Source organism: Bos javanicus, chromosome 15 (assembly GCF_032452875.1).
Source record: "Bos javanicus breed banteng chromosome 15, ARS-OSU_banteng_1.0, whole genome shotgun sequence".
In the NCBI taxonomy this organism is placed as follows: domain Eukaryota; kingdom Metazoa; phylum Chordata; class Mammalia; order Artiodactyla; family Bovidae; genus Bos; species Bos javanicus.
Window position 1 is genome coordinate 5,378,832 of NC_083882.1, and position 21,959 is coordinate 5,400,790.

The window sequence follows — 21,959 nt, forward strand, 5'->3', positions numbered from 1 at the left end:
TTAGGATATACAATGGTTAGTAAATACTTCTGTAAAACAACGAAGAGTAAATATTTGAGGTTTTTACGGTCATATCTCTTTGTCAATCACTTAAATCTATGCTTGTAGTACAAAAGCAGCTACAGACAATAATGGGCATGACTGTATTCCTTTCAACAAAAGCTTCTTTAAAAAAAAAAAAAAGATAGTAAATCCGATTTGGCTTGTAGGCCTAATCCCTGAATATAAGTGAAGATGAAATTTCTTTTTCCAACAAATAATATTTTAAGAAAATAATAACAATCACTGTTTGTGTAGCAAACCAACTCCAAATGCAATTACTTAACTTAAATGATTCAACAACATCAAAGCACATGGCACTATAACTCTCCACTTTACCAGGTAATCCCTCCTATTCCTATAACCTAATCATCATTTATGGGCTTCCTGGTCACTCAGTGGTAATGAATCTACCTACCAATGCCAGAGACACAGGTTTCATCCCTCAGTGGGGAAGATCCCCTGGAGAAGGCAACAGCAACCCATCCCAGTATTCTTGCCTGAGAAACCCCATGAACAGAGGAGCCTAGTGGACTATAGTCCGTGGGGTCACAAGAGTCGGACACAACTTAGCTAGTAAACGATTATCATCTCTACACAGATGACTCCCAATTTTACATCTCCATTCCAGGTACCTCTGCTAACAATAATTGCCTATTGAGTATATCCACTGGGATGATACTCAGGAGACCTTTAAACTCAGTAATGAAGGGACACGTTCTTCCTCACTTCCAGACCTTATATTGGGCTTCCCTTGTGGCTCAGCTGGTAAAGAATCAGCCTGCAGTGCAGGAGACCTGGGTTCGATCCCCAGGTGGGGAGATCCCCTGGAGAAGGGAAACGCTACCCAATCCAGTATTCTGACCTGGAGAATTCCATGTACTGTATATAGTCCATGGGGTCACAAAGAGTTGGACATGACTGAGTGACTTCCATTTTCACTTTCAAGACTTATGTTTGGAGAAGGAAATGGCAACACACTCCAGTATTCCAGCCTGGAGTATTCCATGGACAGAGGAGCTTGGCGGCTACAGTCTATGGGGTCACAGAGTCGGGCACGATTGAGCGTCTAACACTGAGACATATATTCTTCAGATCTCACTCGAGATGTCATCTTGACATATGCAAAACTGAACTAAATGATTCAAAGATGTTTCATGGACGCAGCTATAACACCACTGCTTACGTTGATCATAGAAATTTGTCAACTTACTAGTTTGCCCCACCACTAAACTGAGTTCTTCGAATACATGACCTGCATTTTATTCAACAGTCTGCCTAAGAGCCTAACATTATGCTTGGAAGATAGCTGAAACTCAATAAATATCTGCTGAATAAATGTTGAATCTTACCAGCAAAAAGCTTCTTAAGGTGAGACTGAATCACTGATGGATTAGTAGACTGGCCCAGTATTTCTAATAAATCATCATCACCAATAAAGTAAAATCTTGGGAATGCTGAGCGTTTTTCCTTAAAAATTAAAAACAAAAAGAAAAAACTTATCTTTTCAAATAACTAAGATACTAAAGCACTTTGCAATTTATTATACAAGGATTTAAAAAAAAATACCTCCAAAAATTCATTTAATGATTTCTGACATCTTTGAAGCTGATCAAGTATCGTTAATAGAGAGTTTCTGATTCCGGCATGAGTAGTTAATGTTGTGACTCTATTATCTTTCTTGATGTCAAGCATTATTGATCTGCAGAAGAAAAAAACTTACTTTCACATCTGTTTTAATAGTCTTTGGCTGAAAAAGGGATATATAGGCTTTTCTTTGTCTGCTTAAAACAAACTAGTAATACCAGTATAACAGTAATACATTATTATAAATCTAGTACACAATCCTTAAAGTTAATAATAACCCATTACCATTTTTAATCTCCTTTATTGCATATTCTCTTATTTCATCAACTCACTAAACAAATATTAAGCCTTACCTCATAGAGATAATGGCCCAGTGACAGATAAAGAGACTAAATAATTTCTCTGAATATTCAAATAAAGTTATGATAAATGCTAAGAAAGAAAAGTACAAAAATTTGTTAAAGTGGTTAATGGGAAAATCCCTAACCTATGAGTTATCTGAGGAAGTAATTTAAGCCGAGATTTAAGTAATAAAGAAAAAGGCAATGAGTAGGAGGGAAGCAGTTTCTGGCAAAGATCATGAGAAAGAGCTCTGTATGTTAGAGAAATGGGATAGGAGTAGATGCTCAGATATGTTTTATCCTTAGAGCTATAGAAAACCATTTTAAAGTTTTACTTAATAAAGGAAACAAGTAATGCAACTTTTTTTTTTTAAGATTACTCTGGTTTCTGTGTGAAAAACATATTGGAGAAGAAGAGAACAAGTCAAAAAATTATGCAGTAGTCTGAAAAGTTTAGAATACTTTAGAATAAAACCAAAGAAGTAGAGATATAAAAGATGTAATAAAATAGATAAGTATGTTACAATCAACAAAACTTGGTAACTGGACTTGGAAATGGGGAGAGGGGTCAAAGATATCCATTATGCTTCTGCTTTGAGCAGTTAGGTGGTACCATTTATTGGGAAAGAAATGACAGAGAAAATACTTGTGGGAAAGGGATTTGAAATAAAGTTATGAATTTAATTTTGACATGTTGAGGATATTTAATATATTTGGAGATCAGAAAAGAAAGATAGGCTCAATAAACAAGTTGAGGAGACCTCAGCAACTAGATGAGAATTGATTCTGAAAGAAGTTCAGCTCATTAAACAAAGAATATGGAGAGAGAAAACCTACAGGCAGAAACCTGGAGAATGTCTGCATCTAAATATTTAGAGAGAGCTGCAGACTAGGAACCAGGAGGAGAACCAGATAGTCAGGCAGAAAACCAACAGGACAGGATCACAGAAGCCAAAGGAATAGACTTCCTAAGAAAGAAGAAATGCTCAACTCTATCAGATACTAGTCAGAGATAAAGTAAAAAAATGTCCATCAGATTTACAGTGGGAAAGTAACTGGCAATTTTAGGAAGTGTATATTAGTAATATTACTATAATAATACAGTAATATTATTATAATAATATTCATATTGTTGTTGTTTAGTCCCTCAGTTGTGTCTGACTCTTTTGAGATCCCATGTTCCATAGTCCACCAGGCTCCTCTGTCCATAAGATTCTCCAGGCAAGAATACTGGAGTGGATTGCTATCAACTTCTCCAGGAGATCTTCCTGACCCAGGGATCAAACCTGCATTTCTTGCATTGGCAGGTGGATTCTTTACCACTGAGCCACTTCAGAATCCCCAATATTAGTATTATATAGATAATAATATTACCTATATCACATTAGACTTCTCTTGTGGCTGACAGTTAAGGATTTGCCTGCAATACAGGAGACCCAGGTTCGATCCCTGGGTCAGGAAGAGCCCCTGGAGAAGGAAATAGCAACCAACTCCAGTAGTCTTCCCTAGAGAATTCCATAGACAGAGGAGCCTAGTGAGCTACAGTCCATGGGGTCACAAACAGTCAGACATGACTGAGCAACTACACACACACACACACACACACACACACACACACACACACACATAATATTAATATAGGTAAAGTGGTAAAGATAGACACCACATCAAAATGATTCAAGAAGTAAACGACTGAGAGAAAATAGTTTCTCAAAAGGAACCAAGGAAAAAAAAAGTTAAAGACATAGATAATACTAACAAGTAAAAGTAATTAGCTTGTATTAAGTACCTCACAATATGAATAAAAATGCATCATGTGTGTCCTCTTTTTTATGTACAGTACTGACCTAAAATCTTCATCAACTCTGTTGAAGCGTGTCTGTTCTTTTGGCAATGCTCCATGGCCAAAAATGGGTTCCAAATATACCCACTTTCTCTGAATGTGGTTTAAATTCTGTAGATACTCATCTAAATCTGCAAGTTTTCTTTCCCAAATCGACACTTTATCTTCAAACCCTTTATAATAAGGAGAATCCTTTAAGGATTGAAGAAGGCATCTATTATCTCCAACTTGATTTACTATATCTTTCCAGTCTTTAATCAGCTTGATGGTTCGACTTTGGCTGTCTTCATAATCAACCAATGTAAATACTGCTCCAACTCCCCACAGATCAAGTTCACGTAAAGCTTCTCTGATTGTAACTTCACCTTGTGCCCGACTATTTAAATCCTATTTAACACAAAATATCCATATTTATTATTTCAACATACAAAATAGGTAAGCTATATCTATTTTATAAGAAGATATATATTTACTTGACTTTTCACTATAAAGCAAAAAAGAAAAAAAGTAAGTGGATATATTTTAGATGCAATCCAAAGAATTACTGGCTAAAATATGAAGGGGTGTCTGGTTCACATAGTCAAAATATATACAAAGTTCTGCCATATGCTTTTTACTTGTAAAAAAAATTTTAAACATCCATTGCAAACCAAACCACAAAAATATTTAAATTTTGCAGAACTCAGCAGTTTTTTTGGTAACTTAACTGTAAGTACCAATACATCTAAAATGATTAACAATCATCTAGAGTTACCTCCTATAGAAGTCATGCTTTATAATCTTATGATTATCTACATATGTGCCAGGGTAATCAGCAAAGATGAAAACAGATGTATTAGATAGAAAAATAAAACAACTTAACATCAAAAGTCCTTTTACAGGCAGAACACAAAACAGAAAGTCTACTACTTGCAACATAATTGTGCAAGTTTTACTTTTTACCTGAGACCTATGCTAAAACTGATCAGCAAATTGGTTCCTTCTTTAGTTCTCTGGATTTTTGTATCCCTGAGCTTCTACTTATAATATACCCTATGATCTTAAGTGTATTTCATGTAAAATGCTTTGTAAGAGTCTGCTGACTTCTATCTTAAAGTAAGACATATATTATTTCAGATTTTTTCCTCTCTCTCAAGGAAGGCTATATTGTTTCTATAGCCCCATCTATAGATTCAGATATACTAATGGAAGAATAAAGCAATAGTGGAACACTGTCACTATTTTTAAGGGAAGAAAGAAATTTAACTTGCTGTTTTAAATAAAATATAAAGCAAAAATACCTGTTAACAAAGGTGAGACCTATGGGATACTTATAAAAATGATTCTTACTTTAAGGTCTGAAGCTTTGGCAACAACGGTATCAGCTACTCTAAGCAGATCACCAAATAGTAATTTCTCTAAACTAGTTCCCCTCGGAAGGCCAAGAAGACGAAAAAGGTCAAGCCAGTGATCTGGAGAAAGATGCTCCCCTCTCACATATTTCAAGACAGGAATGGCAATCTGTTAAAAAAAAAAAAAGATACGCATGTATATATATATTAGCAAAATGCAAAATACTATTTAATTTTATTACAATTATGTATAAACATTTTAATAACTATATTATCTTACTTAATAATCTTGAAATGATTAAAAAGAATTGTATAATACTTTTTGTTAAACATTGATGTGGATACATGCAAATTTCCCTTTGTAACTTGATATATTTTAAAACATGACCTAAAATATTTCTATTTTTATAAATTTAGAAAATGACCCATATCCTAAATATGCTAAATGGCCCACATCCTAATTGCTAAGTTTCAAATACTCCACTTTATAATAAATTTAACCATAAATTTCTTACTTTTAACTTATTTCACATTGAAGCAGAAATATCAGTAACTTTGCGGGTTTACTCTGTACTTTGTATGTTTTGTGTGTAATGGAATCATTAAAAATAGATACACTAAAATTACAGTCTGGGCTTCCCAGGTGATATCACTGCATAATAAAAAGATACATCAACACTGCAAACATCACTTTTAAACAACAGCATAAGTAAAACTATCTTACTTTATATTTGTCAACCTCTGATTGTAATTTCACTGTCATTGCTGAATGTTCTTCGATCTTTCTTAATCTGTCATGCCAATTCATCAAAAATTCCTCAAACAGATAGGTCTTAGTCCTGTAAAACAGTAGAAAAATATCTTAAAGTTTACATCCCAAAAAATACTACAAAACTATCAGAATGTAAATATTATTTATGAATCAAACCGAAAAGTAATCCAGTCCTCATTGGCCATTTCTTGAAATCCTTGCTGAAACTCTTCATAAAGGGCCCAAATTTGTGCACAGCTCTCAATATCCTTAGAGATGCTATATGCCAAAGAGAAGTTGGGCTCTTCTAGGCCAAAATGATGGCAATCATCACTGTAGAAACAAGTAGTGAAATATCAGTAGATTTTTACAAAAGAAAAACTGTTAAATGTCAGTAAGTTAAACTAACAATTTAACTGCATTCCCCGTGTATGTGTTTGTGTGCATGCACCTGACAGTGGAGGTAGACAGTAGGAGGCTATGTCTACTTAACATGAGAATTTTACTTTAACTACTTATCAATGGGCTCCTCTAAATTCATTAATATGCACTTTTTCCAAAGGAGTCAAAGTAAAATTGGTAATATATCAATATATTTTATATACATGATATAGATCATATATAACAAATGTTTGCTGCTGCTGCTGCTAAGTTGCTTCAGTCGTGTCCGACTCTTTGAAGTCGCTCAGTCCTGTCCAACTCTGAGCGACCCCACAGACTGCAGCCCACCAGGCTCCTCCGTCCATGGGATTTTCCAGGCAAGAGTACTGGAGTAGGGTGCCACTGCCTTCTCTAAGAATAACACAAATTTGTGGATAAATCTGAGAATAGGTTAAAGAATATATCCATTAACATTCTTCTTGGTTGAAAGAATTAGTTTCTAGAATGCAAGACTGTTGTTGTTTAGTTGCTACGTTATGTCCAACTTGTGCAACTCCATGGCGGGCAGCCCACCAGGCTCCCCTGTCCATAGTGTTTCCCAGGCAAGAATGCCATGTCTTCCTCCAGGTGATCTTCTTGACCAAGGGATTGAACCTGCACCTCCAGTATTGACACGCAGATTCTTTACTGCTTGAGCCAACAGAGAATGAAAGATATTCCTCACCTAATTAGTGTAATGTCACTTAATAAGCATGGTACTAAAGCCTCCAATCATCTATGAAAGCAATTAATATATGGATGCATTTGCCTAAACAGACCAAACATATCAATTTTTATGAACATTTAATATTTTAATTCATTTTTATTGGACTATAGTTGCTTTACAATGTTGTTAGTTTTATTGTACAACAAAGCAAATCAGCTATATGGATACATATGTCTCTGCTTTATTGGATTTCCTTCCCATTGAGGTCACAACAGAGCACTGAGTGGAGTTTCCTGAGCTGTACCGTAGGTTCACTATGAACAAAGCTAGTGGAGGTCATGGAATTCCAGTTGAAGCTATTTCAAATCCTAAAAGATGATGATGTGAAAGTGCTGCACTCAATATGCCAGCAAAGTTGGAAAACTCAGCAGTGGCCACAGGACTGGAAAGGGTCAGTTTTCATTCCAATCCCAAAGAAAGGCAATGCCAAAGAATGCTCAAACTACCACACAATTGCACTCATCTCACATGCTAGCAAAGTAATGCTGAAAATTCTCCAAGCCAGGCTTCAACAGTACGTGAACCATGAACTCTGATATGTTCAGGGTGAATTTAGAAAAGGCAGAGGAACCAGAGATCAAATTGTCAACATCCACCAAATCATCGAAAAAGTAAGAATTCCAGAAAAACACACTACTTCTGCTTTATTGACTATGCCAAAGCCTTTGACTGTGTGGATCACAACAACCTGTGGAAAATTCTTCAAGAGATGGGAATAGCAGACCACCTGACCTGCATCCTGAGAAATCTGTATGCAGGTCAAGAAGCAACAGTTAGAACTGGACATGGAACAACAGACTGGTTCCAAATCAGGAAAGGGGTACATCAAGGCTGTATATTGTCTTATTTAACTTATATGCAGAGTACATCATGAGAAATGCTGAGCTGGATGAGGCACAAGCTGCAATCAAGATTGCAGGAAGATATATCACTAACCCCATGACACCACCCTTACGGCAAAAAGTGAAGAACTAAAGAGCCTCTTGATGAAAGTGAAAGAGGAAAGTGAAAAAGTTGGCTTAAAACTTCAACATTCAGAAAACTAAGATCATGACATCTAATCCCATCACTTCATGGCAAACAGATGGAGAAATAGTGGAAACAGTGACAGACTTTATTTTGGTCAATCACTACAGATGGTGATTGCAGCCATGAAATTAAAAGACGCTTGCTCCTTGAAAGGAAAGTTATGACCAACCTAGAAGTGAAAGTGAAAGTGAAGTAGCTCAGTCGTGTCCGGACTCTTTGCGACCCCATGGACTGTAGCCCACCAGGCTCTTCTGTCCATGGGATTTTCCAGGCAAGAGTACTGGAGTGGGTTGCCATTTCCTTCTCCAGGAGATCTTCCTGACCCAGGAATTGAACCCGGGTCTCACACATCGTAGGCAGATGCTTTACCGTCTGAGCCACCAGGGATGAGCAACCTAGACAGCATATTAAAAAGCAGAGACACGACTTTGCCAACAAAGGTCCATCTAGTCAAAGCTATGGTTTTTCCAGTAGTCATATATGGATGTGAGAGTTGGACCACAAAGAAAGCTGAGCACTGAAGAATTGATGCTTTTGAACTGTGGTGTTGGAGAAGACTCTTGAGAGTCCTTTGGACTGCAAGGAGATCCAACCAGTCCATTCTGAAGGAGATCACTCCTGAGTATTCACTGGAAGGACTGATGTTGAAACTGAAACTTCAATACTTTGGCCACCTAATGTGAAGAACTGACTCGTGTGAAAAAGACTCTAATGCTGGGAAAGATTGAAGGCAGGAGGAGAAGGGGACAACAGAGGATGAGATGGTTGGATGGCATCACCGACTTGATGGACATGAGTCTGATTAAACTCTGGGAGCTGGTGATGGACAGGGAGGCCTGGCGTGCTGCAGTCCATGGGGTCACAAAGAGTCAGACACAACTGAGCGACTGAACTGAACTAACTGACAGTACATTCTCATTAGGTATCTATTTTATATTTTATAGTATCAGTAGTGTTCTTGCCTGGAGAATCCCAGGGACGGGGGAGCCTGGTGGGCTGCCGTCTCTGGGGTCGCACAGAGTCGGACACGACTGAAGCGACTTAGCAGCAGCAGCAGCAGTGTATATATATAAATCCCAATCTTCCAATTCATCCCAACCTCCACCCTTTCCCTCCTTGGTGTCCACACATTTGTTCTCTACATCAGTGTCTCTAGTTCTGCTTTGCAAATAAAATAATCTATACCCTTTTTCTAGATTCCATGAATATGCATTAATATACAATATTTAATGCAATTATTAAACTTAATATTTTATTATTATAACATAAAACAATGAATGTTTTTAAGTTTCATCTTTTCACTAGCTTCAAAAGCTTTCAAAAGCTTCACTTTTCCAGAAGCTCTAAAAGTAATTTTCCATTAATTTTATATATTCCATTTTCAAATACAATGAGATCATATAAAGCAAGTATATTCCAACTCCTTAATTTAACTTTTAAATAAATTTAATTTTCTATTATTATTTAATTTGCTATTATTACTTCTATTATTTCTATTTCTAGGCCTAACCAGAAACTTGGTTTTATTTGCTTTTCTCTTTCCTAATAATAATTCAACAACTCCTAAGAAAACAGTAGCATGAGCACTTAATACTGGTATTTTTTAAACTGCTGAAGCTTATAAAAAGACATTAATATAACAGATACAGGTACATTATTAGCTTAATATATAAACATAAAACTTTTTTTCCAAAATGAGCACTATCAGTTTTAAAGAATAAACATACAGCAGCTTTTTTCTTATGACTTCAAGATCATCAAATTCAACTTTCTTCTCTTTTATTGACTTTGCACTTTGATCAAGAGTACTCAGCTGGCCTGTTTCAATAACATCATCACCAGGCTTTAGTTGGTCCCAACGAGCTTTAAATTTTTCCAGTTCTTGATAATAAATCTGAAGACGTGATTTGACGTTTCCTTTCATCACTTCAATCTATAAGTCAACAGAGTATACATAATTTAACTCAATGTAAATTTCTACTTTATATTCACATTTTTACTTCCAATATTTTCTATTTAAAGGTCAAAAAACATCAATATCAACTTTTCTAAAGATTCTTATTCATTATTTATTTCAAGTGCAATGAATTTACTCAAAAATAAATTAGACACTAAATTTCCAATAACAAAAGATATACTGCAGACATCAACATTACAAAACCATTCACGTGACTAACAGCATCTGTGAAAACTAGCAACAAAATTAATACGATGAAAAAAGTTTACTCAGTGACATCCAGTTGTTCTACCTGATTATACAGCTGCTTAATAAAGAAGGGCATCTCCCAGTCTCCCATGCAGCTCACCACCAGAACACTAGGTTCTGGTCAGTAGGATATGAGCACAATAAATGCACACAGCTTCCAGCCTGGACTCTTACAAGACACCTCACACAGTAGGTAACAAACCATTCATAAGAAAGTCTGATAATACTGTCACATATATTCTTGCTATGGCATAAATGAAGGTAAATTCTGTGACATGATCATCACTTATACAAAATATCTTATTACATAGAAGTGCTGAGGGAGATCAATTCCATCAATAATATAAAATTCTTATAAATGTGAGCTATAATGAAATAAAGACAAGAAATTGTAAATGAGGGAAAAAACTGTTCTCATTTTAACAAAGAAAGCTTCTTACCTGGTCTTTAATCATAAGTTGGTGACTTTCCATCATCAACTCAAATTTATCCCACTTAGCTTTCAGATTACTAATTGTTTCTAAACCTCCACCTGCCACAGTCCGTAAAAGTCTGTTTTTATCTTCAGCCTCTTGAAATAAGGGCAAAATCTAAAAGTTAAAAAACAGTATGTGAAAAACAACATACTTTATCAAATTTATTAAGATTCCATTTATTTAAAATTGTTTTATGATTTGCTTTTTAAATCAGGATTTTTGCTTTTATATAATTTGTTAAATTTCTAGATATAAAGTTTCTAATATATATTATTACATGCAAACTCAAGCACTCAAACATCAATTAAAAAGGATAATAAAAGTGGTAATATGAAACTAAATTAAATCATGATTATAGGAAGACAATACTATACCTGTTCAAAGTAACATTATTATACAGGTTCCACTCAAAGAAAATGCTGGAGACTTTTATGGTTTGCAATTATCTTTTTTGTCTGGCTATTGATTGTGAAATCTGAGAAACATCTTTCACTATTGTGATTATGTAGCAATTACCCACTTAATATCATTGTATCATGATTGGTCAACAAACAGAAAAATTATAGAATTCTAGAAGACTCTTGAGAGTCCCTTGGACTGCAAGGAGATCCAACCAGTCCATTCTAAAGGAGATCAGCCCTGGGTGTTCTTTGGAATGAATGATGCTACAGCTGAAACTCCAGTACTTTGGCCACCTCATGCGAAGAGTTGACTCATTGGAAAAGACTCTGATGCTGGGAGGGATTGGGGGCAGGAGGAGAAGCGGACGACAGAGGATGAGATGGCTGGATGGCATCACCGACTCAGTGGACGTGAGTTTGAGTGAACTCCGGGAGATGGTGATGGACAGGGAGGCCTGGCCTGCTGCAATTCATGGGGTCGCAAAGAGTCGGACATGACTGAGTGATTGAACTGAACTGAACTGAATATCACCAAAACTACCATTTAATAGAAAAATCTGTAATCACTTTTTACAATCCAGATGCATATCAGAATTATCTTGAAATTTTTTGAAAAATGCAAATGTTCAAGTATTGCTTTTTTTCTCCAAAGTTCCAGATATGTTTCTATTGAGCAGTCATGTTCAAAAACAACTGGACTATATGATGATCTTTTATTTTTATCTAGTTTGTTTCACTTTTTCTATTTCATATTCAATGCTACCATTTCATTTAGTTTATGTTTTCCAATTTTTGTTGCAACAAGCAACAAAGGTTTACTGTATAGCACAGGGACCTACAGTCAATATCTTGTAATAACCTATAATGGAAAATAATCTGAAAAATAATATATGCATATAAATGAATCACCTTCCTGTGTACCTAAAACATTGTTAAGTACTATACTTCAATAAAACATATATATATATATTAAGAAAAAAATGAAAGAAAGAGAAAGAAAGGAAAAACTGAAGAATCGGAATCAAGCTCCTATATTTAGCTTCTGCCTGAAATGCCCTGAGTTGTATATAATGAGCAGTCCTTTAAAGAGCCCAGGTGTAGGTCAATAAGTGCTAAACTGCTCAAATTGCTTCTAGATCTTTTAAAGCACCATAAAACAATAGTGTCCTATAATTTATAACTGTACTTCTGCTACTCATCAAAGCAGTAAAATCCATTGAAAGATATTTAAAAATCATTGTTTACGTAACAGACAACAACAACAAAAAATCAAATATATCTCAATGGCCAGTTTGCAATTCCTGAGAAACAGAGAAACAATTAACCAAGAATCCATGTTGTACTAGGAACGTCAGTGAGAGAGAAGACAGAAAGTGAAAGTTGCATCTGACTCTTTGGGACCCCATGGACTCTACAGTCCATGGAATTCTCCAGGCCAGAATACTGGAGTAGGCAGCCTTTCCCTCCTCCAGGGGATCTTCCCAACCCAGGAACTGAACCGGAGTCTCCTGCATTGCAGGCAGATTCTTTACCAACTGAGCTATCAGTGAAGCCCTAAAGAGAAAACAGAGTAGGATTCTCATTTCCAATGTGAAAAGAACTTAAGCCTGTGAAGACATTACAAGTTTCCAAGTTTGTATCGTGCACGTAAGCGAGCTAAGTTGCTTCAGTCGTGTCCAGCTCTTTGCGACCCCATGGACTGTAGCCTGCCAGGTTGCTCTGTCCATGGGATTCTCCAGGCAAGAATACTGGAGGGGTTTGCCACTTCATCCTCTCGGGGATGTTCCTGATCCAGGGATCAAACCCATACCCTCCTGCATTTCAGGAGGGTTCTTTACCATTAGTGCCACCTGTAAGCCAGTTTCCAAGTCTATCTGCATGCAAAGATACCCCACACACCAACAGGGGTACATACCAAAACACAATTCTGTAACATCTTGCCGCTGAAAACCCGGCAGTGACTCCTCAGTGTCCACAGAATCGTGTGGCTACCATGACCTGGATTCTGCCTAGCTCTTTATTCGGTCTCGTGCCACACCCTGCCTCACATGTAGTTCCCAACCTACATCTATTTCCCTTAGTTTCTGTGATGATATGCTTCATGTCTTTCATTCCACGTCATTATCAATCTCCTTTGCTGCCTCCATCTATACTTGAACTCTAAATTTTGAAATGCTCAAACCTGATTCTATACCCTCTACAGTTTGTCAATCACAAGAGCTAGTTCAATTCTATGGCTTTAAACATCATGAATGTTAAAATGATTTCCAAATGTATATCTCTAATCTTCACCTTTACTCTAAATTCCAAATTCCTCATTCTACATGGCATGTCAATCCCTGCTACCTTCAATCCCCAAACAACTCCTCTCTAGTCATCCTCATCTCAGTAAATGGTACCATTAGATTCCTAGCTGCTAAAGCCAAAAACCTAAGAGACATGTTTCTTTCTTTTCCTCTAATCCCCTGTCTACTTCTAACGCATCAGAAGACCTTGGTTCTAACTCTAAAATGCATCATCACTTTCTCTGGTTCTCTCCATCTCCTCTGCTATTCCATGGTATAAGCTTAGATCATCTTTTGTACACAAACTGGAATATCCTACTAACTCTCTGCTACTATTGTCTCCCTCCAATCCATTCTCCACGAAGCGGCCAGAGTAATCACTTCAAAATGCAATCCACATTTATCTTCTCATTGCTTAAATCCCTCTAAAATTTTTCTACTACTCTCAAAAAAGAACTCGAACTCCCTAGGATTGTCTGAAAGTCCCTTCCTAATCTGGCCCTTGCCTACCTCTCCAATTTCACTCAAACCACTTTTTCCTTGAATAATATGGCTTTCTTGATAACTAAGTTTCTTGACAATATTTACACCTATCTCACTTCCTTAAGTATATCAAGGTCCGCTACCTTAAGATTAACAGTGTATCCTTAAGTATATCAAGGTCCTCTCCCTTAAGATTAACTGTGTATCCACTGTTCCATCTGCCCTCTAAATCTCGGAATGGTTGCCTCCTTACCCTGCAGGTCCCAGTACAAACAGATGTCATCTGTCTGATATGGTCTCCAGGATCACCACCCTGAGAAACATCACGCAGCTGGGCACACTCATCATCTTACTAATCTAGCTCCTCATGTTCCTTTCTTCCTCTCCGTCTCTATCTCTCTCACATGCACACACAACACACACTTACACATGAATGCAGATTTCAGTAACACAGAGCAACCATACTTGCAATCGCAGTGCCTAGCACAATGCCTGCAATATATCAGGAGATCTGTAGTCTGTCCGACTCTTGGCAACCCCATGGACTGCAGCACACCAGGCCTCCCTGTTCATTGCCAACTCCCAGAGCTTGCTCAGATTCATGTCCATCGAGCCGGTGATGCCATCCAACCATCTCATCCTCTGTCGTCCCCTTCTCCTTCCTTCAATCTATAGTAAGTATTTGTCAAATAAATGCCTCCATGATTTAGCTAACTGCCACAGTTCATAATGCTATTCTTTCTTTAGTTACTTCCTTCTACAAGACATGTACACTATTTTATTTGCCTTTAAACCCTCTTTATACCTTTAAGCCTACCATATAAAAGTTTATAATTCATTCTACCATGAAGGTATATTATTTCTTTCACCTCTAATCTATCTTGTAATTTTCAACCTATCCTGAAAGAGGAATACATAAAAGTTTGTATCTATTTTGAATTATTTCTCCTCTTTCCTCCAAACATAACTAAGATCACCTATAACATGTTCTACAAATTGTGGCTTGTTTATTCTACGTTCTAGCCTTCTGAATACAGTTTTTATGAATCTTTAACCACCTTTTTATCTTTGTCTCTAATTATGAGCTCTTCCATCGTGTGTGTGTGTGTGTGTGTGTGTGTGTGTACTCCTAGTTCAGCACTAACTTCATATTTAAGCATCATAAAAGTACAACCTTGGAAGTAACAGTACGAACTATTTAAGTTTAGTCTAATATTCTAATAGTCTATTAGTCTATAGTCTAATAGAATAGTCTAATAGTCTATTCTAATAAGCCACATCATAAAAGGTCACAAATACTTCCAAAAACAATATATATTGTGGTTACTGTTTCATTACAACAACAAACATCAAGTCCAATCATAAGCAGACTAATTTTATAGACTTCCTCATAATATTATAATTATATGATATTTGCAGTCACATATTACGATTTAATCATTCCAGTACAGTTAAAAAAAATAATAAATTACTTTGTGATTCTTACCTCTGGCTTCTGTTCTTGTAGCTTACTATATTGTAAATTTGCATTACCTATCTCTTCCACAGACTGGGGCATAATTGTTAAGACTTCCATAGCCTCAGTAACGAATGTGTCAATTTCATGTAAATGAGCTGAAAAGGAAACATTGAAATATAAGAAATGTTATTATCATCAAAAAAATGCAATTACATAATTTCTAAACCATGTAATGTTAGAAGTAATCACTATATGAAATACAGTAAGTCCTAAGTTGTCATTTGCTTTCATAAAGAAAAATTCAAAGTATAGAATAAGCAAAAAAATTTCTTCTCATGAAATTGTAATTGCTTTATATAACATTTAAAAATTTTTAGAAAAAAGTGAAAATGTATTTACTCACTCTTAGCAAGTTTTACTATAAGTTGGCAACTTTTTCAGTCTTTTAAATAATATGCTAGAACATATTTCAGTTTAAATGAAAAAAGAAACAATGATATTTTGGAAAATAGTACAGGCATTCCTCATTTTATTGTGCTTCATTTTATTGTGCTTTGTAAATATTGCATTTTTTACGAATTGAAGGTCTGTGGCCACCCTGCATGGAGCAAGTTTATCAGTGCCATTTTTCCAACAGCATTTGCTTGCTTCAAGTCTCTGTGTCACATCTTGGTAATTCTCCCAATATTTCAAACTTTTTCATATTGTTACATTTGCTATGGTGATCTTTAATCAGTGATCTTTGATGTTACTATTAATTGTTTTAGAGTACCATGAACCACACTCACATAAGACAGCAAACTTAATTGATAAGTGTTGTATATATTCAGACTGTTCCACCTCTCTAATTCCCTCAGACACAAAAATACTAAAATTGGGTCAATTAATGGCCTCTTAAGTGTTCAAATTAAAGAGTGACACATCGCTCACTTTAAATCAAAAGCTAGAAATGATTAAGTTTAGTGAGGAAGGCATATCTAACGATGAGATAGGCCAAAAACTAGGCCTCTTGCACCAAACAGTTAGCCAAGGAAAAGATCTTAAGGGAAATTAAATGTACTACTCCAGTGACTACACAAATGATAACAACGTGAAACAACATTATTGTTGATCCAAAGAAAGCGCTAGTGATGCGGGCAGAAGACGAAACCAGCCATCAGCCCCTTATGCCAAAGCCTGATTCACAGCGCGGCCCACCCCCCTTCAGCTCTATTAAGGCTGAGAGGCGAGGGAGCTGCAGAGGAAAAGCTTAAGCCAACACAGGTTGCTTCATAAGATTAAAGAAAGAAGCCATCTCCGTAACATGAAAAGTGCAAGATGAAGCAGCAAGTGCTGATGGAGGAGCTGCAGCAAGGTACCCAGATAATCTAGCTAAGATTGTTAATGAAGCCTGCTCCACTGAACAGCAGACTTTGAAGGTAGATGAAGCAGCCTTCGATTAGAAGACATCATCAAGGACTTTCATAGCTAGAGAGAAGTCAATGCCTGTATTCGAAGCTTCAAAAGACAGGCTGACTCTCTTGTTAGAGGCTAATGCAGATAAGTAGACACCAATGCTCGTTTACCATTCCAAAACTCCTACTACCCTTCAGAATTATGTTGAATCTATTCTGCCTGTGCTCTTGAAATAGAACAACAAAGGCTGATGGAAAAAAAAAAAACACACACACACACACAAAGCCTGACAACATCACATCTGTTTACAACATAATTTAATGAATATTTTAATCCCATTGCTAAGACTTACTACTCAGAAAAAAAAGATTCTTTTCAGGATACACCTGCTCACCGACAATGCACCTGGTCACCCACGAGCTCTGATGGAGATATACAACAAGATTCATGTTGTTTTCATGCCTGCTGACACAACATCCATTCTACAGCCCATGGATTAATAAGTAATTTGAACATTCAAGTCTTATTATTTAAGAAATACATTTCATAAGGCTACAGCTGCCACAGATACTGATTCCTCTGATGGGTATGAGATAAGTAAATTGAAAATCTTCTGAAAAGGATTCACCATTCTAGATGCCATTTAAAACATTCATGATTCATGGGAGGAAGTCAAAACCTCAGTGTTACCAGGAGTTTGGAAGAAGCTGATTGCAATCCTCCTGGATGATTCTTAGAGCTTCAAGCCTTAAGTGGCAGAAGTAACTAAAGATGTGGTTTAAAAAATAGCAAGACACCTATAACTAGAGGTGAAACCTAAAGATGTGAATGAATTGCTGCAGTCTCATGATAAAACTTTCACAAATGAGGAGTTGCTTCTAATGGATGAGCAGAGAAGTGGTCACTTGTAATTTTGAGACTTTGGTCCTGCTGAAGATGCTACGAAGATTGCTGAAATGACAACAAAGGACTTAGAATATTACATAACTCAGTCAGTGAAGCAGTGGAGGGTTTGAGGAGACTGACATCAATTCTGAAAGAAGTACTACAGTGGGAAAACACCATCCAACAGCACTGAAAGCTACAGAGGCACTGTGCATGGAAGGAAGAGTCAATCAACGCAGCACACTTGACTGTTCTTACTTTAAGAAACTGCCATGGCCACTTCGACCTTCAGTAACGCTACCCTGATCAGTCAACAGCTTCAACATCAAGGGAAGACTCTCCAACAGCAAAAAGATCATGACACACTGAAGACTCACCTGACGGTTAGCATTTTTAGCAATGAAGCATTGTTCAGCTAAGGCATGTATATTATTTATTTGCACACAATGCTTACTGCACAGTTAAGAGACTGCAGTACATGTAAACATAACTTAAACATGCACTGGAAAACCAAAAAGTTCACATGACTCTGTCACAATAATCCTTCTACTGCGGTGGTCTGGAAATAAACCTGCAATATTTCTGAGGCATGCCTGGAGTCCTTCGAAAAGCTAAGGACAAATACATTATACCAGAATTACCCCCTTTCTCAGTGAAATATGCAACAAACTGATACTAGCTCACACTGCAGATAATAGAAAAAAGTCTTCAATTTTTAGACCTCATGGAGTTTCCTACTTTACTAAAATTATCATCTTAAGCTGATTTTTATTTCATACAATTCTCTAGATTGCTTTTTATTTTAATCATCACTGAGACTCATTTTCATAACTAAAAACAATTAACAAGTGTATTTACCCTGGATGGACTTCTTCAAAGAAAGAACAAGCATGTCAAATAACTTCTGGATGAAATCATCAATCACAGTCTTCACAGGGTTACAATTAATATTTAAGCAATCTACCTTGACAGCACTGAAAAATGCCAAAGGACATATTTTGACATGAAAAAGGCTAAGTGGAAGAAAAGAGTGTCATTATGATCTTGCGTAATACACCCAAAATTATCATTGTGATCCTTAAGCACGTTTAGATTTTAACAAAAATGCCTTACACATACTCATACATAATAGCTTTTCATTTAACAATGGTTCTGTTATAATACTACAGTTTTTAATAATCCAATGTATCATATTTTAAAAAGTAGCACATTATAAAATACTAAAGTATCAACATGAATATATTCAAATTTTTAAATGTTTTACTTGTCACAGTATGTAACATACTTATTTAAAGATTTATAAAATAAATTATTATCCTGGACTCAAAGCACAAACAACGATAGGAGAAATAAAACAAACAGAGAAAGTGAAGATAGATTATGAATACACTAAAGCAATAAAACCATTTTAGACCTAATTCACAAAAATTGAATAAATTATTAATTCAGATGTTCAATCATATGGGCAGAGAACTCTCAGTACTGTTGGTCAGAGTATAAAATCATACAATTTTTGCAAAGGGAAATTTAGCAATATTTAACAAATAGTTTTAAAACAGGTATATTCTTTTATCTTAGTAACTCAATTTTTTGAATTTATCCTAAGATTTTCAGACTCCAAGATTTACCTACAGGTATCTTGTCAAGGTATTAAATACAGTCAAAAATTAGAAATAAACTAAATACAGGAATGGCTAAATAAGTTATTATATATCCATATAATTTAAAATTATATTTTTGAGGACCAGGTAATAACATAGCAAAATACTAATGATTAGTGTTAAATAAAAATAACAGGTTATAGTATAATCCAAATTTTGTAAGCAGATGTATGAATATGTCTAAAACATCAAACACTAACAGTAACTGTCATTGTGTTTTTTATATTTTAAAAAATTTATAAAACAAATTACTATTTTAATAATCAGAAAAACGCATGTATTTTTAAGAACACTAATTCTTTGCATGGTACTCTGAATGCAAATTATAACACTGACAAATATTATTAGAAGTTGAACCAGACTCATTCATCTAAGTAAAACCTCGTATTTATCTTAAATTATATAAAGTTTAAAAATATCTGGAGACTGAGGAAAAAGTTATTTAGAAAGGCCCTTTTTAAAACATAGAACCAGGTGATATTCTTAGAAAGCAAGTTATAAGTGTTAAATACAATTTCATTATAAAAGTACAATTTTCTCTTACAAAGTTTTACTTATTTATTTCAGTCACCCATTAACTGGAGAGGTTTAAATGCCAATTCTTAACCATAACACACAAGAGGCAATTTGTCTTATATTAATACATGAAGTTATATGATTTTTGAAATTCTAACATAAAATTTCAAAATTTCTAATATTCTAATATTTCAAGTATTTCTAATATTTGATATATGAAAATCTTGGTAAACCTGAAAAAATTATACCAGATTTTTAGTAATGAATTAACACATAAAGTAATATGATTATACCAGAGTAGTACTCACTGAATCTTGTGGACAAGACTAATGTTCACCTTTTCAATTGAAAATATTAATAACATGCAAATAAGGTCTCATTTAGCCATAGATAGAATGGGATAAACATAGATAGCTTACCCAAAAAGTATATCCTTACTTGCATATCTGAAATACATCATTAGAATATGGCTTATCTAATCTTATAGCATATTTCCCAAAATACCCATAATATAAATATTTGTGCGTTTATGTATGTGTCCACTCACTTAGGTGAATACATGTTAATTTACCAGCAAGAAAGAGAAAAGATGAAATATGGCATGGAGGACAGGCATCCTTTTTGTTTTGTTTAGCTTTGGCAGGGATGGATAAACAGGAGAGCTGTCTATAGAAAGGAACAAACAGTAGTAGCGATCTTGAACAGTCAGGTGACGGACAGCATAGTCATACTAGATGGGCAAGAAAGTGCTCAAAGAGAGTATCCACAGAGAAGAGAAACATCACAATGGCATTATCTTTTCCTTACTTCAAACTAACATCAATGACACTATCATTATCCCAGTCATCCAAACTCAAGCCTTCAAGTCATTTGTCTCTTCTCTATTCCTCATCCCTTATCTGCCTTCGAAAATAAGACATCTTGGGGCATCCCTGGTGGTTAAGAATCTTGGGGCTTCGCAGAGGTTAAGAATCTGCCTTGCAATGAAGAGACGTGCGATCAATCCCTGGCCCAGGAACTACGATGCCACAAATGGCAGAGTAACTAAGATTCTATGCTTCTATGAAGATCCTGCATGCTGCAACTAAGACCACACTGTGAAATAAAAGAAAGACCTCTTGTGAGAGTCGCTCAGTCGTGTCCGACTCTGTGACCCCATGGACTATACAGTCCAGGGAATTCTCCAAGCCAGAATAGTGGAGTGGGTAGCCGTTCCCTCCTCCAGGAAGACCTCTTAACACCTCAGAATATTTCCTCCTCCTTATTTGGAATACCAACAACTAAATTCAATTAGTCCTAGTCTTCAGGATGAAGACAGGCCAACCTCGCTTCCTCCAGGACCTCTTGATTCCACCACACGACTCATTATTACCAGACTAACATTCCTAATGTATAGCTTTGGTACTGACACACTTCTCTTTAGAAAGCTTCAACAACTAATCGCTCTAACATAAATAAAATCCAAATCACCTGTTTTACAATTTAAGACTCTCCCAAATCTGTTCTTTATCTACTACTTTCCAGAAATATTTCTTCTAGTCCCTAGCAAAAAATTAACTCTAATCAAACTGGGTTTCCCTGGTAGTTTAGCTGGTAAAGAATCCACCTGCAATGCGGGAGACCTGGGTTTGATCCCTGGGTTGGGAAGATCCCCTGGAGGAGGACACGGCAACCCACTCCAGTATTCTTGCCTGGAGAATCTCCATGGACAGAGGAGCCTGGAGAATCTCCATGGACAGAGGAGCCTGGTGGGCTACAGTCCATGGGGTCTCAAAGAGTAGGGCACGACTAAGTGACTAACTTTCGAAACTTTTCATCTAGTATTAATAGTAACAATTAATAACAACTAACACTGAGAATTTACCTTCTAATTTATATGCAAATTACTCATTTAATCTTCAAAACACTGAAATAAATGATATAGCTGTAACTATTTTAAAGTTGAGGAAACTGAGGTTAACAGGGTCTAAGTAACTGTCAAAGTCATGCAGCTAGTAAGAACCATCTAACTCCAGAGCCCACTCTCTCAACCCCTCCAGGTACTTGACTTTATCATCAAATACACTTGTCTTATTGTACTACTGGAGAGCAAACGATTTCATCTCAGGAACTCTGTCATCTTTC

At 36.0% G+C, this 21,959-nt stretch overlaps 1 protein-coding gene across 2 annotated transcripts in view; it reads right to left on the minus strand.

The window, feature by feature from the left end:
- DYNC2H1 (dynein cytoplasmic 2 heavy chain 1) overlaps positions 1–21,959 on the minus strand; it is a 398,003-nt gene that overhangs the window by 337,775 nt on the left and 38,269 nt on the right. For both annotated transcript variants that reach the window (XM_061440087.1, XM_061440086.1), the window contains exons 19-28: positions 18,517–18,632; positions 15,406–15,533; positions 10,715–10,864; positions 9,796–10,001; positions 6,070–6,225; positions 5,866–5,980; positions 5,140–5,310; positions 3,815–4,197; positions 1,609–1,741; positions 1,392–1,509 (exon numbers count right to left, since the gene is read on the minus strand). In XM_061440087.1, coding sequence (XP_061296071.1) covers positions 1,392–1,509; positions 1,609–1,741; positions 3,815–4,197; positions 5,140–5,310; positions 5,866–5,980; positions 6,070–6,225; positions 9,796–10,001; positions 10,715–10,864; positions 15,406–15,533; positions 18,517–18,632 — 1,676 coding nt within the window. The remainder of the gene's footprint in view (positions 1–1,391; positions 1,510–1,608; positions 1,742–3,814; positions 4,198–5,139; positions 5,311–5,865; positions 5,981–6,069; positions 6,226–9,795; positions 10,002–10,714; positions 10,865–15,405; positions 15,534–18,516; positions 18,633–21,959) is intronic.